This window comes from Lampetra fluviatilis, unplaced genomic scaffold (assembly GCF_964198595.1).
Source record: "Lampetra fluviatilis unplaced genomic scaffold, kcLamFluv1.1 SCAFFOLD_358, whole genome shotgun sequence".
NCBI classification, from domain to species: domain Eukaryota; kingdom Metazoa; phylum Chordata; class Hyperoartia; order Petromyzontiformes; family Petromyzontidae; genus Lampetra; species Lampetra fluviatilis.
Window position 1 is genome coordinate 79,111 of NW_027620521.1, and position 18,117 is coordinate 97,227.

At 56.6% G+C, this 18,117-nt stretch overlaps 1 protein-coding gene across 1 annotated transcript in view; it reads left to right on the forward strand.

Annotated features, from left to right (window-relative positions):
- Positions 1-18,105, forward strand: part of LOC144954010 (disabled homolog 2-interacting protein-like) — a gene marked incomplete at its 3' end in the record, with an annotated part of 29,263 nt that extends 11,158 nt beyond the window's left edge. Inside the window, exons 4-9 of the mRNA XM_078884592.1 lie at positions 1,040-1,119; positions 7,642-7,742; positions 11,570-11,717; positions 12,994-13,092; positions 17,617-17,749; positions 17,948-18,105. Coding sequence (XP_078740718.1) covers positions 1,040-1,119; positions 7,642-7,742; positions 11,570-11,717; positions 12,994-13,092; positions 17,617-17,749; positions 17,948-18,105 — 719 coding nt within the window. The remainder of the gene's footprint in view (positions 1-1,039; positions 1,120-7,641; positions 7,743-11,569; positions 11,718-12,993; positions 13,093-17,616; positions 17,750-17,947) is intronic.
- Between the last annotated feature and the right edge of the window lie 12 nt (positions 18,106-18,117).

The following is an 18,117-nucleotide window of genomic DNA, read 5'->3' on the forward strand; positions in this document are numbered from 1 at the left end:
CACAGAGGCCGATCTTGACACCGCTGGTACCGGTCATCGGCAAGTCCACTCAGCTCCACGTCCTCCTGTACCACGTCACTCCATCTCTTCTCTAGCCCGTGCCGCGCCCGTTTAGCCCCCTCGATCCGGCCGAACAAAAGTTGTTTAGGCATGCGGTGGCTGGGCATGCGGGCTACATGACCCAGCCAATGCACCTCCTGTCAGCCAGGGTCTCTGGGGAGGTTTGGACCGTGTACTCAAGGCAGCCATTGCAGCTGCATGAGCCACAGTCCTGAAACTCGCCCATTTACCCTCGACATCAGGAGGAGTGGGGGACGATGCCAACCCCAGCCGCAAGCGATGATGAAATTCTCGCTTGCAACTTCCACCAGCTGAGACCAGTCCACCTTGGGTTTGATTGGGGTCCTGGGTGTACACCCACCACCGGAGTGGAAGAATGGCAGGCGCATCTTACAGATGACAAGTCGATGGTCAGTGGGCAGATCAGCTCCACGGTAGGTCCTGGTGTCAAGGACATGGGCTCGCATCCGCTGGTCCGTCACTATGTAGTCCAGCAGATGTTCTTGCTTGGACCCGGCGTGCATCCATGATGTTGTGTGGATGCGCCGATGCCGGAACAGCGTGTTGGTCATTACAAGCCCATGGGCTGCACAGAAATCTAGCAGCCTCCTACCGTTGTTATTGAGCTGATCTGGCCCATGCCTTCCAATCACTCCAGACCAGGTGCCAGCATCATGACCAACTCGGGCATTGAAGTCACCCAACAAGATGACTCCATCCCGAGGGGCCACTTTAGCCAGCACCTGTGACAGGAGGTCATAGAAGGCATCTGACTCATCGGCCTTACCTGCATCCCTCCACGGATGTTCGTCTTCGGTGGGGGCATAAGTAACCACGACCACCACTCCTCGCCTCCGGTTGATGGGAAGGCGAGCTGCTTGGACCCGGTGTGCACACCACGATGTCGTGTGTGGATGCCGGACGTTCCCCGCCCCTTGCCCCGAGGGCTACATGGGGGATCTTTGTCTTTGTGCGGCAGACGGGCTGGGTCGCAGGCAGGTGAGCGTGCTGGGAGACTGGAGCCCGGTGCATCACGACCACTCCTCAGCTGCAGCGAAGGTGAGGTGGGCACAGCCCACGTGACGTACAGGTCACGTGGTGGGAAGGTGGGCACACACACCACGTGACACATAGACAAGTTACAATCCCCCACACCCACCCACTCACTCACCACTCACTCACTCACTCACCCTCTCACTCACCCACCCACTCACCCACTCACTCACCCACCCACTCACCCACTCACTCACACTCACTCACTCACTCACCCACTCACTCACCCACTCACTCCACTCACTCACCCACTCACTCACCACACTCACACACTCACTCACTCACACACTCACTCACTCACTCACTCACTCACCCACTCACTCACTCACACTCACCCACCCACTCACTCACTCACACTCACTCACTCCACTCACTCACTCACCCACTCACCCACTCACTCACTCACTCACTCACTCACTCACTCACCCACTCACACTCACTCACTCACTCACTCACTCACTCACTCACTCACTCACCCACCCACTCACTCACTCACCCACTCACTCACTACTCACCCACTCACTCACCCACCCACTCACTCACTCACTCACTCACTCACTCACCACCCACCCACTCACTCACTCACCTCACTCCACTCACCCACTCACTCACTCACTCACTCACTCACTCACTCACTCACTCACCCACCCACTCACCCACTCACTCACACCACCCACTCACCCACATCACTCACTCACTCACCCACCACCCACTCACTCACTCACCTCACTCACTCACCCACCCACACCACCCACTCACTCACTCACTCACCCACTCACCCACCCACTCACTCACTCACTCACTCACTCACCCACTCACTCACTCACTCACTCACCCACCCACCCACTCACTCACTCACTCACTCACTCACTCCACCCACCCACTCACCCACACCACTCACTCACTCACCCACCCACCCACTCACTCACCACCCACCCACTCACTCACTCAGCCACCCACCTCACTCACTCACTCACCCACCCACCCACTCACCCACTCACCCACCACTCACTCACTCACTCACTCACTCACTCACTCACTCTCACCCACTCACCACCACTCACTCACTCACTCACCCACACACTCACCCACTCACTCACTCACTCACTCACCCACTCACTCACTCACTCACCCACCCACTCACTCACTCACTCACACCACCCACCCACTCACTCACTCACTCACCACCCACTCACTCACTCACTCACCACTACTCACCCACTCACTCACTCACTCACTCACACTCACCCACTCACTCACTCACTCACCCACTCACTCACTTACTCACCCACTCACTCACCCACCCACCCACTCACTCACTCACTCACTCACCCTCCCACCCACTCACTCACTCACACACTCACTCACTCACTCACTACTCACCCACTCACTCACTCTCACTCACTCACTCACTCACCACTCACCCACTCACCACCACTCACCACTCACTCACTCACTCACCCACCACTCACTCACACACTCACTCACTCACTCACTCACACACTCACCCACTCACTCACTCCACTCACCACCACTCACTCACCCACCCACTCACCCACTCACTCACTCACTCACCCACCCACTCACCCACTCACTCACCCACACACTCACCTCACTCACCCACTCACCCACTCACTCACTCACTCCACCCACCACCCACCCCACTCACTCACTCACCCACTCACTCACTCACCCACTCACCCACTCACTCACCCACTCACTCACTCACTCACCCACCCCACACTCACTCACTCACTCACCCACCCACTCACTCACTCACCCACTCACCCACTCACTCACTTACTCACCCACTCACTCACCCACCCACTCACTCACTCACTCACTCACTCACTCACCCACCCACTCACTCACACACCCACTCACTCACTTACTCACCCACTCACTCACCCACCCACTCACTCATTCACTCACTCACCCACCCACCCACCCACCCACTCACTCACTCACCCACTCACTCACTTACTCACCCACTCACTCACTTACTCACCCACTCACTCACTCACCCACCCACTCACCCACTCACTCACCCACCCACCCACCCACACACTCACTCATTCACCCACCCACTCACTCACCCACTCACTCACTCACCCACCCACCCACCCACTCACTCACTCACCCACCCACCCACCCACTCACTCACTTACTCATCCACTCACTCACCCACTCACTCACATACTCACTCACTCACCCACTCACTCACTCACTCACTCACTCACCCCACCCACCCACCCACTCACTCACTCACCCACCCACCCACTCACCCACTCACCCACCCACTCACTCACTCAGCCACCCACCCACTCACTCACTCACCCACCCACCCACTCACCCACCCACCCACACACTCACTCACTCACTCACCCACTCACTCACTCACTCACTCACTTACTCACCCACTCACTCACCCCACCCACTCACTCACTCACTCACTCACTCACCCACCCACCCACACACTCACTCATTCACCCACCCACTCACTCACCCACTCACTCACACACCCACCCACCCACTCACTCACTCACTCACCCACCCACTCACTCACTCACTCACCCACCCACTCACTCACTCACCCACTCACCCACTCACTCACTTACTCACCCACTCACTCACCCCACCCACTCACTCACTCACCCACCCACTCACTCACTCACCCACTCACTCACTTACTCACCCACTCACTCACCCACCCACCCACTCACTCACTCACTCACCCACCCACCCACCCACCCACTCACTCACTCACTCACCCACTCACTCACTTACTCACCCACTCACTCACTTACTCACCCACTCACTCACTCACTCACCCACCCACTCACCCACTCACTCACCCACCCACCCACCCACACACTCACTCATTCACCCACCCACTCACTCACCCACTCACTCACTCACCCACCCACCCACCCCACCCACCCACTCACTCACTCACCCACCCACCCACCCACCCACCCACCCACTCACTCACTTACTCATCCACTCACTCACCCACTCACTCACTCACCCACTCAACTCACTCACTCACCCACCCACCCCACCCACCCACCCACCCCACCCACTCACTCACTCACCCACCCACCCACCCACTCACCCACCCACTCACTCACTCAGCCACCCACCCACTCACTCACTCACCCACCCACCCACTCACCCACCCACCCACACACTCACTCACTCACTCACACCACTCACTCACTCACTCACTATTCACCCACTCACTCACCCACCCACTCACTCACTCACTCACCCACCCCACCCACCCACACCACTCACTCATTCACCCACCCACTCACTCACCCACTCACTCACTCACTCACCCACCCACCCACTCACTCACTCACTCACCCACCCACTCACCTCACTCACTCACACACCCACCCACTCACTCACTCACCCACTCACCCACTCACTCACTTACTCACCCACTCACTCACCCACCCACTCACTCACTCACTCACTCACCCACCCACTCACTCACTCACTCACCCACTCACTCACTTACTCACCCACTCACTCACCCACCCACTCACTCACTCACTCACCCACCCACCCACCCACTCACTCACTCACACCACTCACTCACTCACTCACCCACTCACTCACTTACTCACCCACTCACTCACCCACCCACTCACTCACTCACTCACTCACCCACCCACTCACCCACTCACTCACCCACCCACCCACCCACACACTCACTCATTCACCCACCCACTCACTCACCCACTCACTCACTCACCCACCCACCCACCCACCCACTCACTCACTCACCCACCCATCCACCCACTACTTACTTACTCATCCACTCACTCACCCACTCACTCACCCACTCACTCACTCACTCACTCACCCACTCACCCACCCACTCACTCACTCACTCACCCACCCACCCACCCACTCACCCACCCACTCACTCACTCACTCAGCCACCCACCCACCCACTCACTCACTCACCCACCCACCCACTCACCCACCCACCCACACACTCACTCACTCACCCACTCACTCACTCACTCACTTACTCACCCACTCACTCACCCACCCACTCACTCACTCACTCACCCACCCACCCACACACTCACTCATTCACCCACCCACTCACTCACCCACTCACTCACTCACTCACCCACCCACCCACTCACTCACTCACTCACTCACTCACTCACTCACACCACTCACTCACTTACTCACCCACTCACTCACCCACTCACTCACTCACTCCACCCACCCACCCACTCACTCACTCACTCACTCACCCACCCACCCACTCACTCACCCACTCACTCACTCACCCACTCACTCACTCACCCACTCACTCACCCACTCACTCACTCACTCACTCACCCACCCACTCACTCACTCACTCACTCACCCACCCACCCACCCACTCACTCACTCACTCACTCACCCACCCACCCACCCACACACTCACTCATTCACCCACCCACTCACCCACTCACTCACTCACCCACCCACCCACTCACTCACTCACTCACTCACTCACCCACTCACTCACTTACTCACCCACTCACTCACCCACTCACTCACCCACTCACTCACCCACTCACTCACCCACTCACTCACTCACTCACCCACCCACTCACTCACCCACCCACCCACCCACTCACTCACTCACCCACCCACCCACCCACCCACCCACCCACTCACCCACCCACCCACTCACTCAGCCACCCACCCACTCACTCACACTCACCCACCCACCCACTCACCCACCCACCCACCCACTCACTCACCCACCCACCCACCCACTCACTCACCCACCCACCCACCCACCCACTCACCCACCCACCCACTCACTCACTCACTCACCCACTCACTCACTTACACACCCACTCACTCACCCACTCACTCACCCACTCACTCACCCACTCACTCACCCACTCACTCACTCACTCACTCACTCACTCACCCACCCACTCACTCACTCACCCACCCACCCACCCACCCACCCACACACTCACTCACTCACTCACCCACCCACCCACCCACACACACACTCACTCATTCACCCACCCACTCACTCACCCACTCACTTACTCACCCACTCACTCACCCACCCACTCACTCACCCACTCACTCACTCAATCACTCACTTACTCACCCACTCACTTACTCACCCACTCACTCACCCACCCACTCACTCACTCACCCACCCACCCACCCACACACTCACTCATTCACCCACCCACTCACTCACCCACTCACTCACTCACTCACCCACCCACCCACTCACTCACTCACTCACCCACTCACTCACTTACTCACCCACTCACTCACCCACTCACTCACCCACTCACTCACCCACTCACTCACCCACTCACTCACTCACCCACTTACTCACTCACCCACCCACTCACTCACTCACCCACCCACCCACCCACCCACTCACTCACTCACTCACCCACCCACCCACCCACACACTCACTCACTCACCCACCCACCCACCCACCCACACACTTCACTCATTCACCCACCCACTCACTCACCCACTCACTCACTCACCCACCCACCCACCCACTCACTCACTCACTCACCCACCCACCCACTCACTCACCCACTCACTCACTCACCCACTCACTCACTCACCCACTCACTCACCCACTCACTCACTCACTCACTCACCCACCCACTCACTCACTCACTCACCCCCACCCACCCACTCACTCACTCACTCACTCACCCACCCACCCACCCACACACTCACTCATTCACCCACCCACTCACCCACTCACTCACTCACCCACCCACCCACTCACTCACTCACTCACCCACTCACTCACTTACTCACCCACTCACTCACCCACTCACTCACCCACTCACTCACCCACTCACTCACCCACTCACTCACTCACTCACTCACCCACCCACTCACTCACTCACCCACCCACCCACCCACTCACTCACTCACCCACCCACCCACCCACCCACTCACCCACCCACCCACTCACTCAGCCACCCACCCACTCACTCACTCACCCACCCACCCACTCACCCACCCACCCACCCACTCACTCACCCACCCACCCACCCACTCACTCACCCACCCACCCACCCACCCACTCACCCACCCACCCACTCACTCACTCACTCACCCACTCACTCACTTACTCACCCACTCACTCACCCACTCACTCACCCACTCACTCACCCACTCACTCACCCACTCACTCACTCACTCACTCACCCACCCACTCACTCACTCACCCACCCACCCACCCACCCACTCACTCACTCACCCACCCACCCACCCACCCACTCACCCACCCACCCACTCACTCAGCCACCCACCCACTCACTCACTCACCCACCCACCCACTCACCCACCCACCCACCCACTCACTCACCCACCCACCCACCCACCCACTCACTCACCCACCCACCCACCCACTCACCCACCCACCCACTCACTCACTCACCCACCCACCCTCTCCCCCACTCCCCACCCCCCCTACTCACCCCACCCACCCCCCTCTCCCCCCCCAGGGCCTAATGAAGCTGCGCTCTTCCCTGAAGAGGCGCAAGAGCAAAGTGGAGCGCAACCCCAGCCTGCGTGTGTCACTACGTGGTGGGCCTGACACAGACAGGTGACACACACAGTGTGACACACACAGTGACACACACAGTGACACACACACAGTGACACAGTGACTCACACAGTGACACACACAGTGACACACACAGTGACACACACACAGTGACACAGTGACTCACACAGTGACACACACAGTGACACACACAGTGACACACACAGTGACACAGTGACTCACACAGTGACACACACAGTGACACACACAGTGACACAGTGACTCACACAGTGACACACACAGTGACACACACAGTGTGACACACACACACACACAGTGACACACACAGTGACACACACACAGTGACACACACAGTGACACACACAGTGACACAGTGACTCACACAGTGACTCACACAGTGACACACACAGTGTGACACACACACACACAGTGACACACACAGTGACACACACAGTGACACAGTGACTCACACAGTGACACACACAGTGACACACACAGTGTGACACACACACACACACACACAGTGACACACACAGTGACACACACACAGTGACACACACAGTGACACACACACAGTGACACACACACAGTGACACACACAGTGACAAACACACAGTGACACACACACAGTGACACAGTGACACACACAGTGACACAGTGACTCACACAGTGACACACACAGACACACACAGTGTGACACACACACACACACAGTGACACACACAGTGACACACACACAGTGACACACACACAGTGACACACACACACAGTGACACACACACAGTGACACACACAGTGACACACAGTGACACACACACACAGTGACACACACACACAGTGACACACACAGTGACACACACAGTGACACACACACAGTGACACAGTGACTCACACAGTGACACACACAGTGACACACACAGTGACACACACAGTGACACAGTGACTCACACAGTGACACACACAGTGACACACACAGTGACACAGTGACTCACACAGTGACACACACAGTGACACACACAGTGTGACACACACACACACACAGTGACACACACAGTGACACAGTGACTCACACAGTGACACACACAGTGACACACACAGTGTGACACACACACACACACAGTGACACACACAGTGACACACACACAGTGACACACACAGTGACTCACACAGTGACACACACAGTGACACACACAGTGACACAGTGACTCACACAGTGACACACACAGTGACACACACAGTGTGACACACACACACACACAGTGACACACACAGTGACACACACAGTGACACAGTGACTCACACAGTGACACACACAGTGACACACACAGTGTGACACACACACACACACACAGTGACACACACAGTGACACAGTGACTCACACAAGTGACACACACAGTGTGACACACACACACACACAGTGACACACACAGTGACACACACACAGTGACACACACAGTGACACACACACAGTGACACACACACAGTGACACACACAGTGACAAACACACAGTGACACACACACAGTGACACAGTGACACACACAGTGACACAGTGACTCACACAGTGACACACACAGTGACACACACAGTGTGACACACACACACACACAGTGACACACACAGTGACACACACACAGTGACACACACACAGTGACACACACAGTGACACACACACACAGTGACACACACACAGTGACACACACAGTGACACACAGTGACACACACACAGTGACACACACACACAGTGACACACACAGTGACACACACAGTGTGACACACACACACACACAGTGACACACACACAGTGACACACACACAGTGACACACACACACAGTGACACACACACAGTGACACACACACAGTGGCACACACAGTGACACACACACAGTGACACACACACACAGTGACACACACACAGTGACACACACACAGTGACACACACAGTGACACACACACAGTGACACACACACAGTGACACACACAGTGACACACACACACAGTGACACACACACACACACGCGTACACCCACACACACGCACACACACGCACACACACGCACGCACACACAGGCACGCAAACGCACACACACCCACGCGCGCGCTTGAACATGTGTGTACGTGAGCGTGTATCTTGTGTTTGTGTGTGTCCGTGGTGCGGGTGTGTGTCCGCGTGTGTGTGTGTCACTGTGTGTGTGTCTGTGTGTCTGTGTGTGTCTGTGTGTGTGTGTCACTGTGTGTGTGTGTCACTGTGTGTGTCTGTGTGTGTGTCACTGTGTGTGTGTGTCACTGTGTGTGTGTGTCACTGTGTGTGTCTGTGTGTGTGTCACTGTGTGTGTGTGTCACCGTGTGTGTGTGTGTCACTGTGTGTGTGTGTGTCTGTGTGTGTGTGTCTGTGTGTCACTGTGTCTGTGTGTGTGTCACTGTGTCTGTGTGTGTGTCTGTGTGTCACTGTGTGTGTGTGTGTCACTGTGTGTGTGTGTCACTGTGTGTGTGTGTCTGTGTGTGTGTGTCTGTGTGTCACTGTGTCTGTGTGTGTGTCACTGTGTCTGTGTGTGTGTCTGTGTGTCACTCTGTGTGTCACTGTGTCTGTGTGTGTGTCACTGTGTGTGTGTGTCACTGTGTGTGTGTGTCACTGTGTGTGTGTGTTACTGTGTGTGTGTGTGTGTCACTGTGTGTGTCACTGTGTGTGTGTGTCACTGTGTGTGTGTCACTGTGTGTGTGTCTGTGTGTGTGTGTCACTGTGTGTGTGTGTCACTGTGTGTGTGTGTGTCACTGTGTGTGTGTGTGTGTCACTGTGTGTGTGAGTGTCACTGTGTGTGTGTGTGTCACTGTGTGTGTGTGTCACTGTGTGTGTGTGTCACTGTGTGTGTGTGTCACTGTGTGTGTGTCACTGTGTGTGTGTGTCACTGTGTGTGTGTGTGTCACTGTGTGTGTGTGTCACTGTGTGTGTGTCACTGGGTGTGTGTGTCACTGTGTGTGTGTGTCACTGTGTGTGTGTGTCACTGTGTGTGTGTGTGTCACTGTGTGTGTGTCACTGTGTGTGTGTGTCACTGGGTGTGTGTGTCACTGTGTGTGTGTCACTGTGTGTGTGTGTGTCACTGTGTGTGTGTCACTGTGTGTGTGTCACTGTGTGTGTGTGTCACTGTGTGTGTGTGTCACTGTGTGTGTGTCACTGTGTGTGTGTGTCACTGTGTGTGTGTGTCACTGTGTGTGTGTCACTGTGTGTGTGTGTCACTGGGTGTAGTGGTTAGCGCCACGCTGCGCTACAAACCCGGCGACCCGAGTTCAACTCCCACTCACGGCCAACACCACCAGTGACGATTATCTGAAGCGGTCCCGGGCCTCCCCTAGGTCGACTCAGCCTGAAATGAGTACCTGGTGCGATGTGTAAACATCACTCGCACTGGGGAGACAAAGGCGGCCGGGCGTGGTGCTGGCCACCCACCCCCTCTGTGTGTGCCACAGTGCCGGTAGCCTTCATAGGTGCTCGCTACTAACAACACTTGCCCCTACAGCCTTGCTAGAGGCTACCTGGGGGAGCTTTGCCTGTGCCCGTGGTGTGTGTGTGTAGTACATAGGCGGTGCCACTCGCTACTAGCAGCACTTGCCCCGACAGCCTTGCTAGAGGCTACATGGGGGAGCTTTGTCTGTGTCTCAGCACTTGCCCCGACAGCCTTGCTAGAGGCTACACGGGGGAGCTTTGCCTGTGTGTGTAGTACATAGGCGGTGCCACTCGCTACTAGCAGCACTTGCCCCGACAGCCCTGCTAGAGGCTACACGGGGGAGCTTTGTCTGTGTCTCAGCACTTGCCCCGACAGCCCTGCTAGAGGCTACACGGGGGAGCTTTGCCTGTGCCTGTGTGCAGGTTGTCCAGCGTTCCGCTGCAGCAGGCTTCCCATGAGCCTCTGCTCTCCCCCAGCGGAGCGGCTGACAGCCTGGGCCTCAGTCGGGACCAGGAGGTCTCCATCCGGCCCGTGCACCCCTCCATCATCGGGCAGGACTACTGCTTTGAGGTCTCGCTCGCTCAGTCACTCACTCAGTCACCCAGTCACTCGCTCAGTTAGTCACTCATTTAGTCACTCACTCAGTCACTCACTCAGTCACTCAGTTAGTCACTCAATCACTCAGTCAGTCAGCCACTCACTCAGTCACTCACTCAGTCACTCAGTCACTCACTCAGTCACTCAGTCAGTCAGCCACTCACTCAGTCACTCACTCAGTCACTCACTCAGTCAGTCACTCAGTCACTCATTCAGTTAGTCACTCGCTCAGTCACTCGCTCAGCTCAGTCACTAAGTCACTCAGTCAGTCACTCGCTCACTCAGTCACTCAGTTAGTCACTCAGTCAGTCAGTCAGCCACTCACTCAGTCACTCACTCAGTCACTCACTCAGTCAGTCACTCAGTTACTCACTCACTCGCTCAGTCACTCAGTCACTCAGTTAGTCACTCACTCGCTCGCTCGGTCACTCACTCAGTCACTAACTCAGTCACACACTAACTCAGTCGCTCAATCACTCACTCAGTTAGTCACTCACTCGCTCGCTCGGTCACTCACTCAGTCACTAACTCAGTCACTCAGTCAGTCACTCAGTCAGTCAGTCACTCATTCACTCGCTCGCTTCGTCAGTCAATCACTCAGTCACTCAGTCACTCACTCAGTCACTCAATCACTGGCTCAGTCACTCAGTCACTCACTCAGTCACTCAATCACTGGCTCAGTCACTCAGTCACTCACTCAGTCACTCAATCACTCAATCACTCGCTCAGTCACTCACTCGTTCATTCCCTCAGTCACTCGCTCGCTCAGCCACTCACTCAGTTAGTTACTCACTCACTCAGTCACTCGCTCAGTCACTCGCTCAGTCACTCAGTCACTCAGTCACTCAGTCAGTCACTCACTCGCTCACTCGCTCGCTCAGTCACTCGCACAGTCACTCACTCAGTCACTCGCTCGCTCGCTCAGTCACTCACTCTCTCACTCTCTCACTCAGATTCACTCAGTCACTCACTCACTCACTCAGTCAGTCACTCAGTCACTCAGACAGTTGCTTGCTCAGTCACTCAGTCACTCACTCAGTCACTCAGTCAGTCACTCAGTCACTCAGTCACTCACTCAGTCACTCACTCAGTCAGTCACTCACTCAGTCACTCTCTCACTCAGTCACTCATTCACTCAGTCACTCACTCACTCAGCCGCTTACTCACTCACTTACTCGCTCGCTCGCTGGCTCTTTGTGCGGGGCTACCTGGGTCACCTGTAGCTCTGCCTGTGCCGCTGCCGCCGCAGGTGGTGACGTCGTCAGGCAGCCGCTGCTTCTCGTGCCGCTCGGCGGGAGAACGCGACAAGTGGATGGAGAACCTGAGACGCATCGTGCAGCCAAACAAGGTGATGGTCACACACCCACTCACTCACTCACACACCCCCTCACCCACTCACCCACCCACCCACTCACTCACCCACTCACACACTCACTCACCCACTCACTCACTCACTCATACACCACTCACTCGGCGGGAGAACGCGACAAGTGGATGGAGAACCTGAGACGCATCGTGCAGCCAAACAAGGTGATGGTCACTCACTCACCATACACTCATACATACACACACTCACTCACTCAGACACTCACTCACTCACTCACCCAGACACTCACTCACTCACACACCCCCTCACCCACTCACCCACCCACCCACTCACTCACCCACTCACACACTCACTCACCCACTCACTCACTCACTCATACACCACTCACTCGGCGGGAGAACGCGACAAGTGGATGGAGAACCTGAGACGCATCGTGCAGCCAAACAAGGTGATGGTCACACACCCACTCACTCACTCACACACCCCCTCACCCACTCACCCACCCACCCACTCACTCACCCACTCACACACTCACTCACCCACTCACTCACTCACTCATACACCACTCACTCGGCGGGAGAACGCGACAAGTGGATGGAGAACCTGAGACGCATCGTGCAGCCAAACAAGGTGATGGTCACTCACTCACCATACACTCATACATACACACACTCACTCACTCAGACACTCACTCACTCACTCACCCAGACACTCACTCACTCACACACCCCCTCACCCACTCACCCACCCACCCACTCACTCACCCACTCACACACTCACTCACCCACTCACTCACTCACTCATACACCACTCACTCGGCGGGAGAACGCGACAAGTGGATGGAGAACCTGAGACGCATCGTGCAGCCAAACAAGGTGATCATACACACACCCACTCACTCATACATACACACACTCACTCACTCACCCACTCACTCACTCACTCACTCACTCACCCTCTCACCCACTCACCCACCCTCTCACTCACTCACCCACCCACTCACTCACTCACCCACTCACTCACTCACTCACCCTCTCACCCACTCACCCACCCTCTCACTCACTCACCCACCCACTCACTCACTCACTCAGAGACTCACTCACTCACTCGGCGGGAGAACGCGACAAGTGGATGGAGAACCTGAGACGCATCGTGCAGCCAAACAAGGTGATGGTCACTCACTCACCATACACTCATACATACACACACTCACTCACTCAGACACTCACTCACTCACTCACCCAGACACTCACTCACTCACACACCCCCTCACCCACTCACCCACCCACCCACTCACTCACCCACTCACACACTCACTCACCCACTCACTCACTCACTCATACACCACTCACTCGGCGGGAGAACGCGACAAGTGGATGGAGAACCTGAGACGCATCGTGCAGCCAAACAAGGTGATGGTCACTCACTCACCATACACTCATACATACACACACTCACTCACTCAGACACTCACTCACTCACTCACCCAGACACTCACTCACTCACACACCCCCTCACCCACTCACCCACCCACCCACTCACTCACCCACTCACACACTCACTCACCCACTCACTCACTCACTCATACACCACTCACTCGGCGGGAGAACGCGACAAGTGGATGGAGAACCTGAGACGCATCGTGCAGCCAAACAAGGTGATCATACACACACCCACTCACTCATACATACACACACTCACTCACTCACCCACTCACTCACTCACTCACCCTCTCACCCACTCACCCACCCTCTCACTCACTCACCCACCCACTCACTCACTCACCCACTCACTCACTCACTCACCCTCTCACCCACTCACCCACCCTCTCACTCACTCACCCACCCACTCACTCACTCAGAGACTCACTCACTCACTCGGCGGGAGAACGCGACAAGTGGATGGAGAACCTGAGACGCATCATGCAGCCAAACAAGGTGATGGTCACTCACTCACCATACACTCATACATACACACACTCACTCACTCAGACACTCACTCACTCACTCACCCAGACACTCACTCACTCACACACCCCCTCACCCACTCACCCACCCACCCACTCACTCACCCACTCACACACTCACTCACCCACTCACTCACTCACTCATACACCACTCACTCGGCGGGAGAACGCGACAAGTGGATGGAGAACCTGAGACGCATCGTGCAGCCAAACAAGGTGATCATACACACACCCACTCACTCATACATACACACACTCACTCACCCACTCACTCACTCACTCACCCTCTCACCCACTCACCCACCCTCTCACTCACTCACCCACCCACTCACTCACTCACCCACTCACTCACTCACTCACCCTCTCACCCACTCACCCACCCTCTCACTCACTCACCCACCCACTCACTCACTCAGAGACTCACTCACTCACTCGGCGGGAGAACGCGACAAGTGGATGGAGAACCTGAGACGCATCGTGCAGCCAAACAAGGTGATGGTCACTCACTCACCATACACTCATACATACACACACTCACTCACTCAGACACTCACTCACTCACTCACCCAGACACTCACTCACTCACACACCCCCTCACCCACTCACCCACCCACCCACTCACTCACCCACTCACACACTCACTCACCCACTCACTCACTCACTCATACACCACTCACTCGGCGGGAGAACGCGACAAGTGGATGGAGAACCTGAGACGCATCGTGCAGCCAAACAAGGTGATCATACACACACCCACTCACTCATACATACACACACTCACTCACCCACTCACTCACTCACTCACCCTCTCACCCACTCACCCACCCTCTCACTCACTCACTCACCCACCCACTCACTCACTCACCCACTCACTCACTCACTCACCCTCTCACCCACTCACCCACCCTCTCACTCACTCACTCACCCACTCACTCACTCACTCAGAGACTCACTCACTCACTCGGCGGGAGAACGCGACAAGTGGATGGAGAACCTGAGACGCATCGTGCAGCCAAACAAGGTGATGGTCACTCACTCACCATACACTCATACATACACACACTCACTCACTCAGACACTCACTCACTCACTCACCCAGACACTCACTCACTCACACACCCCCTCACCCACTCACCCACCCACCCACTCACTCACCCACTCACACACTCACTCACCCACTCACTCACTCACTCACTCATACACCACTCACTCGGCGGGAGAACGCGACAAGTGGATGGAGAACCTGAGACGCATCGTGCAGCCAAACAAGGTGATCATACACACCACCCACTCACTCATACATACACACACTCACTCACTCACCCACTCACTCACTCACTCACCCTCTCACCCACTCACCCACCCTCTCACTCACTCACCCACCCACTCACTCACTCACCCACTCACTCACTCACTCACTCACCCTCTCACCCACTCACCCACCCTCTCACTCACTCACCCACCCACTCACTCACTCACTCAGAGACTCACTCACTCACTCGGCGGGAGAACGCGACAAGTGGATGGAGAACCTGAGACGCATCGTGCAGCCAAACAAGGTGATGGTCACTCACTCACCATACACTCATACATACACACACTCACTCACTCAGACACTCACTCACTCACTCACTCACCCAGACACTCACTCACTCACACACCCCCTCACCCACTCACCCACCCACCCACTCACTCACCCACTCACACACTCACTCACCCACTCACTCACTCACTCATACACCACTCACTCGGCGGGAGAACGCGACAAGTGGATGGAGAACCTGAGACGCATCGTGCAGCCAAACAAGGTGATGGTCACTCACTCACCATACACTCATACATACACACACTCACTCACTCAGACACTCACTCACTCACTCACCCAGACACTCACTCACTCACACACCCCCTCACCCACTCACCCACCCACCCACTCACTCACCCACTCACACACTCACTCACCCACTCACTCACTCACTCATACACCACTCACTCGGCGGGAGAACGCGACAAGTGGATGGAGAACCTGAGACGCATCGTGCAGCCAAACAAGGTGATGGTCACACACACCACTCACTCACCCACCCACCCACTCACTCACACACTCACACTCACTCACTCACTCACCCACCCACTCACTCACCCACTCACTCACTCACCCACTCACTCACTCACTCACTCACTCACCCACTCACTCACTCACTCACCACTCACTCACTCACTCACTCACCCACTCACTCACTCACTCAGAGACTCACTCACTCACTCGGCGGGAGAACGCGACAAGTGGATGGAGAACCTGAGACGCATCGTGCAGCCAAACAAGGTGATGGTCACACGCACCACTCACTCAGTCATACACTCACTCACTCAGACACTCACTCACTCACCCACTCACTCACTCACTCACTCAGACACTCACTCACCCACTCACTCACTCACCCACCACTCACCCCTCACTCACTCACCACCCACTCACCTACACACTCACCCACTCACCCCTCATTCACTCACCCACCCACTCACGTACACACTCACCCACCCCCCACCCCCCACCCCCCACCCCCCCCCACCCTCAGGACAACATGCTGCGCGTGGAGGCTGACGTGGAGGTGTGGGTGATGGAGGCCCGTGACCTTCCCTCCTCAAAGAAGTTCTTCTTCTGCGAGGTCTGCCTGGACGAGGTGCTGTACGCACGCACCACCTCGCGCGGCAAGACGCCCGCCCCTCCTCCCCCTGCACCCCCCCCGGCCTCCTCCTCCTCCTCCTCCTCCTCCACCTCATCGTCAGCGGTGGCTGCGGCAACAGCGGCTTCTACCGGCGTCGGCGGTGGTGGTGGTGGTGGCACTAGCGGTGAGCTGGCCGTGCTTTGGGGCGAGCGATTCGAGTTTTCCAGCGCGCCTCCCGCAGCCCAGCAGCTCACCGTCTACCTCTACAAGGAGTCCTCGTCTGAGCGCAAGCGGCGGCAGGCCGCCGGCGGGGCCGCTGGCGGGGCCGCCGGCGGGGCCGCTGGCGGGGGTCGCGACCGCGGCGAGAGGGAGAGGGAGCGATCGAGCTACGCCGGGCTGGTGGACATTGCT